The sequence below is a fragment of the Onychomys torridus genome, chromosome 18, assembly GCF_903995425.1.
Source record: "Onychomys torridus chromosome 18, mOncTor1.1, whole genome shotgun sequence".
NCBI classification, from domain to species: domain Eukaryota; kingdom Metazoa; phylum Chordata; class Mammalia; order Rodentia; family Cricetidae; genus Onychomys; species Onychomys torridus.
The window spans coordinates 25,539,692-25,549,213 of record NC_050460.1 but is presented as its reverse complement, the minus strand read 5'-3'; the positions used below and the strand labels follow the sequence as shown (position 1 = coordinate 25,549,213).

Genomic DNA, 9,522 nt, shown 5'->3' with positions numbered 1-9,522 from the left:
GGTCCACTGTTTTCTCTGTCACTTAAGACACTTGAGTGTCTTTCTGTATCTTACAGAAGAATTGAATTTTCCCCAGGAAAAAAGAGTGTTTGAAGTTGGTAGGCTTTATGACAAGAGTTGACTTTCGTAAATAGTGATTCAAACAATGCCACCCACCTTTTTTATTTATTTTTTTTTTTTTTACGAAGTTTACTAACTAAAACATTGTTGTGAATTTGTTTGGCATTGTTTTGTATAAACAATTATGTGGATATGCCTTCACAAAAAATTCATTTTTTTTATTTGAAAAACTTTACAAATGTCCTTTACAAGAACTGCAAACTACATAGAAGCTGCATTAAAAATTCCGCTTTGAGTAGGTAAAGACATTTTTGAAATGCTTTTATTTATTTATTTATTTATTTATTTATTTATTTTGCTTTATGGAAAATTTATTGCAACACTCCAACAGCAATCACTTTTTCTTTTCAACATCTTGCTCTGCAGCTTCCTTTGCCCTCTTTGCTCGGATGCCGAAGAGCCGGGCATTGGACTTGAAGTTCTTCTCTTCTTCTGTGATGACCCTGGCTTTCTCCTCTTTGTAGACATTTCGGATGGGCATCACAGGTCCTGTTAGCTGGGGGGCCAGTTTAAGCTCTTCAGCAGAACTATCTCCCTTCTTTGGAGCAGAAGGCTTCCTGGGGAAGAGTATGAGCTTGGAGCGGTACTCCTTCAGACGCTGCACATTGGCCTGTAGTGATTCAGTCGATTTATTCCGCCTCCTTGGGTCCACAGAGATGCTGATGGTGCGAGCCACTTTCTTATGGATACCAGCCACCCTGAGTTCTTCCAGGCTGAAGCCCCTGCCAGCTCGAACCTTGGTGTGGTATCTCACTGTGGGGCACCTCACTATGGACCTGATGGGACCGGAAGCGGGGCGAGGAGCAATGTGGCGCGCTTTTGCCTGCCGGGCCTTGAGTCTGCAGATCTTGCCTGCCGGCTGGTTGAACCAAGTGTCCACTCGCTGCTGCCAATCCTTGTGGAAGTGGGGCTTCAGGATCATGCCATTCCGGCTGGGCACTATGGCTGCCTCCTGTGCAGGAGAATGGGCGAAATGTTTTTATTTTGAAATTCATGTATGAGTCCTTTTCTACATCACTCCAGCCCTTCTCGCTTCCTCTCCAACTCCCCTTCCCAAATTCATGATTTCATTTTTTAAACATTAATGTTATATATATATATACACACATATATACATATATTTATATCCTACTGAGTCCATTTTGCTTTGTTTAAATGTGCATGAGTCCAAGACTGACCAATTGACTTTGGATAACCTATGTGAGTTTCATCACTGGAGGCAACGGATTCTCCCCCTCAGCAACATTTGCTTAGCAGCCATTGACTTCCCGAAGCTCTTCATCTAGGGGTAGAAATAACATTTAAGGTTTTCTTTTCTTTTACGTGTATGGGTGTTTTGCCTGCATGTACGTCTGTACAACACATGTGTGCAGTGCCCATGGAAGCCAGAGGGAATTTATGATCCCCTAGAACTGGAGTTACACATAGTTGTGAGCTGCCATGTGAATGCTGGGAACCAAACCCAGGTCAGGTCTTCTGCAAGGGCAGCGTGTGCTCTTAACCACTGAGCCATCTCTCCAACTCCAGTCATGGCACTTATGCTAAAATTTTAATGAATTCCAGGTGAAGAGCTGGACCTGGGGTCACAGGAGTGGGAGAGCTAGTCCTGACCATCACATGCTGCAGTGCATGAGAAAGAGCAGGCTCTGCTTGCCATCTGGGCAGCACGCTAGAGCTGACCCTGTTGTCTGGGACATAGGTGACCCAGCCCTGAGGGTGTAAGAGCAACAGAGCTGACTCCTGCCCCTACTCTGGCATTTGGTGGCATGGATGAGGGAAAGATGCCCTCCTCTTTTTACCTCTTGCTACCTGTGGAGGGTTAAAGAGCTTGGCCCAGGGTCACAAGAGTGAGAACTAGCCCTGCCCATACCAGCTGCAGCACAGTTTGATTCTTTCTTTCTCATTTGGAGAACCTTTTTTTGATATTTCGGCAACAAATTATAAAAATACCATATGTCAGGCCAGTGAGATGACTCAGCAAGTAAAGACCTTTGCCAGGCAAGAATGGTAACCCAAGTTTGATCCCCAGAGACCTTAGAGAGGTGGAAGGAAAGACCTGACTCTACAAACTTGCACTTTGATTTCTGTATGCATGCCACCCCCATCACACAAATAACATATAAGGCTTAAAAATCATATCTATACATGAAGGTACAAGGATTAGAGCCTTTTTATTTTCCCAGTGTAATGCAAGGCACTGTACATGGGAAGGCTTTTTGAAAAAGTACCATTTGTCTAAGCATATATAGATATCTGTATATTTGACACTGTAATTGCTATAGGATATTAGATTGCAAAGTCTACAATATGTTCAGAGAATTAAGTTATTCAGTTTCTCTAGGGATTGCAATTATCTTTAGAAAAAATTAGCCAGTTTAAAAAAAAAAAAAGACGATAAGCTTAAAGGGTTGCTCACTATTTATGTAACACAGCCAAATGCCTAAAAGGCTATTAGAACTAAAAGCATTGGATGTATTAGCTTAAAAAAATAAATAATTGTTCTTACGCTCTTTGTATCTAGCACATCATTAGTGGGTTTGAAAGTCGGCCACCCGCTGTGTCAAGAGAAGGGGATTCTCAGCTGGAAAGTGTGCAGATGAATCCTTATGAATTCATCTCCAAATATTTCTAAAAAAATTGAGGTTGCTGTCAGTGGGATCAACTCATCTCTATGTATAGTCTTTTCTATTTATAGCAGCACAGTCAGGGCTGAGACGGAATGCAGACGAGATCCGTAGTTCTTTTGCTTCCAGCGGGACCTCACTCTGTTTTCCTGAGTTTCCCACATCTGCTAATTACAGGGCCTCCCTTTCCTTCCCACAGAATCTCACTTTGGATTCTTGAACTCCTGACAAAGGAGATGACAGCTGTGTGCAGAGATTCAAAGCGCTAGCATGACAGATAGATTTTACTTTCCCAGACCCAGCTGCCTAAATGGATACTACATCTTAGGTAAGGCATACCACTATGGCTGATAGATTTCACTTTTTCTTTTTAAATGTTAGCCAAGCATGAAAATAAAAGAAAATAACAACAACAACAAAAATGAAACACCTTATGGTGGCCTAGAGAGTGAACTTGGAGAAACATTGTCTGTGTTAACATACTGTAATCAGACAGGCACGGACAGAGTTCTACTGAAGGGGCTGCAGTTGTCAGATGAAAAGATACAACTCCAGGATGTAACAAAGAGGAAAAATACTAACAAGAGCAACAATAGTACTTATACAATCATGCAAGAAGAAATAATGCATAAAACAGAAAATCCACAGACAAAATAGGGTTTCTTTTTATTTTGTGATCTGTTCAATTTTGTAGGCATTTTATGGAGAAAAATTACATTTCTGTTGAACTCCCTCCTTCCCTCCTTGTTTTAAAGCTAAGATTCATGAAAAAGCTTCCATTGGTGAAAAAAATCTGATTGGAAGTTTCATCCCAGAAGCTCAATTGATTCTCCTTTCCTGGACAACAGGCCTTCTCTGATACTTTTGCCTTCAGTCTTTATGAAATGGACTCAAAGCATTGCTTTCAAGAAAAGAACTTCAGAAAATGTCAGTCCAAAGGCTGAGCTAGCTGAGTAGAAAGCACCATCCCTAAAGAAGTTTAAATGGGACCTGTATGGGTGACTGGGCTAAAAATGTTTCCCACATGCTAGGGAAGGAAATGGGCAGATATGAAACACATAATTGGCTGACTCTGACTCAATCAGTGGTGGGCTAAGAGCAATATGGTGAAATCTGCAAAATAAGCCATTTCAAGCCTTATGCATGGTAAGGGCACTTTGGGCAGGACTTAATATAGCAGAATCAGTAAGTGCTCTGCTTATGGAGCTCCAGAGCTCCCGGATAATTTCTTGTAAAGATAATGTGCTATTTGGAGGGTCTTTAAGGCCAGAAGAGTCAGTGTAAGATCTTAAAATGAGATTTTAACTGCTATTAAAAAGGAAGAAGATTTTCTGAAAAACATTTAGATTAGTCAACTATCCTTTCACTATGCCCTTGACTTCACCTTTCCCAGATATTCAATTTTTACCTGGTTGTTACCCCAGTTACACCTGTTGCCAGGAAAGAGAAACTCAGCTCACAGTGTAGATGGTTGCTCTTTCTGGCCTTAAGAACTATGCACAAACTGCTGTGGGTGAAATTGTATTCCTCCAAGCTCAAGGAATATGAAATAGCAACTCTCTGGCAAGGTACAGATTTATAAACCCACCATATTCTTTGTGGCTATTGCTTCAGCGTGATTTTGAATTTGTATTAAAAAATTTCACTTTTTACGGCTTCTTAGTTATTTCATATTTTCTCTTCTGTCAAATTTTTATGCTCTAATTGTAGATGGGGGGAGTAAAACAATTTACAGTTTTTAACCTTTAAACCTACTAATTCAGCAGGCTTGCTTTTGAAGGACAGCTGATGTCTGCCACTGAAAACATGAAAGATAACATTTGGAATTATTTCAAATAGTCTTATAGAGAGTGAATAATTAGCTGATTTATTAATTGATAAATTTGTGTGTGTGTGTGTGTGTGTGTGTGTGTGTGTGTATGTGCACGTGTATGTGAGTGCACACGTATTTGTGTGTGCCTGCACAGTTGCCGTAGCATTCATGTGGAGGTCAGAGGACAACTTGTGGGAGCTGCTTCTCCCACGAGAGTGCACTGTTGTTCGTCTACCTTCTCCTAGGGCTTCAGTCTCTCTCATTATTTTTCTTCACTACACAGGAGCTGGACACTGAAAGTCTTTGTCAGCTGGGAAGTTGCTAAAGCTTCGCTAATAGAAGGGGCTTGGTGGGAGGACACTGAAGAAGGAAGAGATTCTTCTCCTGGCTCAGAAGCTCTTCCCTTTCTTCTTACTCTTGCTGAATCGATGAGGAAACTCACAGTGCTCACCTTGGATAATCCCTGTGTGAGTCTAGTTCATAATGTGTCCATCTTCCCAGCATATTCTCATGTGCTCAGTGGGTAGAGGCCCTGTGAGGTTCAGTTGCTTCACTGTGCATTTCTCTGGTGAAGCCTGTCCCCCACGGGTAGTTTGAAACATTCTACTTGTATCCAGAGAAGAATACTAGCAAGTTCAGGAGCATATCTGTGGGCAAGCCACTGCTTTTAACATGTGGGTTCTGGGGCTCAAACTGAGATCTCTTTGCTGGCAAGGAAACCACTTTACCAACTGAGCTATCTCTTTAGTCTCCTGGATATGTACTCTTAATCTTATAAATGCCATTGCCATGCATGAGATAGATATGAAACAATTATTTATCCTGAGGACAACTTGGTTAGCATCTTGGCCAAAGATGTGAAGACGAAAGCTATGTCCACAAAGCAGAACTCGTTGAACCCAAGTCATGCAACTCATTTTTATGCATCTGTTGACAACCTTGGGGTCATCTTTCTCCTTTCTACATTGTTCTACTGAATGTATGTTTTAAACATAAAGAGATCTCATTTTAAATCAAGTTGAAAGTACATTACTCTAACTGTTCTATTACCTGGAAACATTCACTAGCACTCATATTTATGTGCATTTAGGACATGATTTTAGAGTCATATTTGTGTTAAGTTGATGAAACTGAGATGCAAAGTTCAGAAAACTGGAAACAGCATTTCTGTAAAATGTAACTACTGATAAATCATTGCGTTGCCCCCTTTGACATAATGCACTTCCCTTTTCTTCTATTTTTTTAATCCTGAAAGGGCTAATTTAAGTTTTAAATATAAGAGGTTGAAAGTGGCTTCAGGCTTTTTCAATTAAAAGTTTTAGTTTGCAACTTTTTGCATTGGAAAAAAAAAAACCCTAAATCTTTCTTTGAAATCACTTGACATGGCACTAAAATGGATGATGCCATTTCTTTGAAAACCATGCACAATGGCCAGTCCTCATCATGTGTTTCTGCTGGAGGCAAAAGGCTTAGCTTTATGACCTTATGGGTGGGAAAGGACAGTTTTAAAAGGCATTTATACCTAGTTAACACCTTTTTAGACACTCTATTGGATGTGACAATTTTCCTTCACATTAAATGGATAAAAGAAAAAAAAAAAAAACCCAGCCAACTTTTCCTGCTGTTTGAGTACTTTCAATTAGTTTGTTTCCTCTCAATTTTGTTTCCCCTCAATTGCTCCATCAGATGGGCTAGATAAGACTTCCTTATTCAGGGGATCATTGCAAGCCTCTGTTACAGCAGTTTGTTATTCTTAAAGCTCCAGTGATTCACTATAAAATGCATCTCCATCTGTGGGAAGCAATTCCTAAATTGCTTTACTCAACAAATCCAAAACTGCTAGGCTCACTACAGCCCAGAAATAGAAGTGTTTTGGGGAGGGATTACCTTTTGGGCTTGGAAAAATCTCTCTGAGACAAGATACCACATTGAGCAATAGAGCAGCTCTCTGAATGCCAGAGTCAACTTTTGTTTTTGTATTCTTTTATATTTTTTGTAAGACTTATTTGAAGTATTGTTTTATTGGTTTGAACTCTTTGCTGGTTAAAATGTGCTTTTTGATGATATATGTACATGTATGCATATGCGTACATATACATATGTATGCTGTGAGTTGCAATCCTTTCAGTTCAACTGAAATTTTTCTCAGTAGCTTAAAACTGTCTTTTAATGGATACATTTAAATATGGTTTTCTTAGACTGTGTTAAATGGTAAATAGAATTAACTCTTGAATTCATTTCCTAAAGTAATTCCCTTTCACCCCCAAGACACATATATGTAAAATACTTGTCTTCAACTTGGATATGCTATTTTTGTAAGATATGCAGAGTTGAATTGTTGGTTTAGTTTTTCTTTGTAAGTCTTCATTAAAGTGTAAAATGTATAAGAATATTGGGTTATCTTTGTTTTAAAATAAAGTTCAAGGGGAAAACATGGGCAAGGAACAGGAGTCATTTGATAGTTTAATCACATGTGGGAAGGTGGTATTATCCTTGGGGCTTAGCAGAGTTTGACTCTTCTGCAGGATTTTAAAAGGCAAGACACAAATTTATCTTGACACTCAGCATTTTTCTTAACCCGATTTAACCTCTTGCACTGGAAAGAAGAAACACACCAGGACTTTTAATTGAAAAGAACCTGTAGCTACTTTCAACTTGTGATATCTAAAATTGAGCTATCTCTTTCTAAAAGAACAACAACAACAAAAGGACTTGATGACCTAGACAAATTGTTCAAGAGTTGTCTATTCTCAGAAATGTTAGTGACTGTCCCCACTCCATGGGGAACTTTAAGTAGGAAGCCCACAGCATATACAACACACTATTTATAGGACACTTGTTACAAACAATGTTGCTCAGGTCTCCAGTAAGTATCTTCATATAATTAGTTCTCATACAGCCTGCAAGAATGATCAGGGGGTCAAGGTGCATGATACCAAGCTTGATGACTTGGGTTTGGTTCCTGTGACCCCACGTGGTAGAAGGGGAGAACTGACTTCCAAATATTTCTCACAGATGCATCATATGCAGAATGTAGAGCTGGCATGTCCTATTGTGCTGTGCTGGAGTTTCCATAAGGTGTTCCATAATACTCCATGAGGAGCACAGTGGTCGGTCCTCAATCCATGCTGCTGAGCCCAAAACAGAGCCAGTCTGCTTTTATGTCCATTCCTTCCTTCATTCACTTACTGAGCAAACATTTACTGGACTTCTTCTTCCCTTGAGACAGAAACTGACCCAGCATAAAATATGCTACAAAAGAGCACAACAAATCGCCTGTTTTAAGAGGGATGTCAGGCAAAATATTTGGGAACCAATTATTAAGCTGAACTGTTGTAGAAGTAAAGCTAGGCAGAGAAAGGGGGGCTATTTCAAACAAGGGCAGCACACAGGAAGGCCAAAATAAGAGAGGCAGCCTGACTTAATCTAGGGCTTAAGATGATAGCCAAATTTAATCTCGAGGTTAGAAAAGGTGAGGGAGATTCAAAGAGTAAGCTAGATTGTACAGGGTGCCTCTGATTTTTATAACAAACCACATTTAACTTAGGCATCACTGTGGCATTTCCCTGTGCTTGAGGCAATATTTTGTACAAATCCTATTGGTGTATGATGACATAATTCTTTTGCCTTGGTGTAAGGGGTTGATTCAGCCAGTGATCAGTCTTAACTTGTGTTTGTTTGTGTGTGTGTGTGTGTATGTGTGTGTGTGTGTGTGTGTGTGTGTGTGTGTGTGTGTGTGTGTGTGTGTGTGTTAGTGGAGATTAAATCCAAGTCTTTGCACATACTAGGTAAGCACTCTGCCACTGAGCTGCATTCCAGCCTCTCTCTAGGTTTTAACGGAATGTGTCTTGTCACATTTGGAACTACGTTCAGTACTTTCATGAGGCACAAGGCTGACCATGGTGTTCTTGGTGGCAATATTTTTAGTCTCTGTGCGATTGTTTCACATGCCCTGGTTGTGCCAAGTCACATCGCTAGAGCCTCAACTCATCACACCACACTTGGATAGCTTTTCATTATGAGCAATGGACTAACTATCGCTTTCCTTGCTGTTGGCAGTTTTCACAGATCCCTTCTAACCTTGTGCAAACTGAAAAGGCAGAGTTAAGGCCTTATGGGGCAATCTTCAAATAGTGATGGCTAGAGGCCAGCGATAAATGCTTCTGCTTTAATTTTCCGGGGAGTGCTTCTTGCAGACTTCCCATAGGTGTCTCAAAAGGCTCCATCAGAATAAAATCCCCACAGCAGGGACTGCCTCCACTCTCCTGTCCCATGATCGATCCCCCTATTCAGGTCAGGGCCGGCTCCTTGGCATGGCTGTCAACAAGTTGCTGGAGCACAACCTTGTGCGGAACCTCTGCATTGGGATATGGTGAACTGTTCTGTGTCTGCTTCCTGTTTAGACCCTTTGTGCTTTGCCTGTAAGTCTTTTCCTCTTTTGTTTGGCTTTGCATAGCTCATGCCTTCTCATCACTAAATTTCATCTGTTGAGAAGAACATTTTCACTAATCCAGTGACATTCCTGACTGCTTATCCCTCATTACTCACCTCTTAAGCATGTCTATCTGGTCACTTTTGAACTACTCCTACTTTTTATTTATTTTTTATTAACATCTCTGGTTACATACCTACTTCTCTCACTTCTTCCTAGAATGCCAGCTGCAGAAAAACAGAAGCACCCTGTGCTGTGAGGAGCTGTGTGCTTAGGGTATGGAAGGAAGAATGACAGGAATGTGAGCCCCAACAACTATGCAATAAAGGAATAAATGAATCTTGATGGTTTTTAAGAAAAAGCAAAGACATGAATGATGAATAATAAAGATAGAATACTTTCTCTAAAATGTTGCAAATATGAAAGAAATTAATGTTGGATTCCCAACACTAGAAAAGAAGACATTTGAAGTTAAAAATAGAGCTTTTGTACTCAGATCTTTCTTTGCCTTTTATTCTTTCTTTTTTTCACCC

The 9,522-nt window shown here is 40.2% G+C and overlaps 1 protein-coding gene across 1 annotated transcript; it reads right to left on the bottom strand.

Moving 5' to 3' along the window:
• Positions 1-415: 415 nt before the first annotated feature.
• On the bottom strand, positions 416-1,093 carry LOC118569370 (60S ribosomal protein L13-like; the record flags this gene model as incomplete). Its single annotated transcript, XM_036167141.1, has 1 exon — positions 416-1,093. A coding segment is annotated over one exon (639 nt), but the record flags the coding sequence as incomplete, so codon positions are not given.
• Between the last annotated feature and the right edge of the window lie 8,429 nt (positions 1,094-9,522).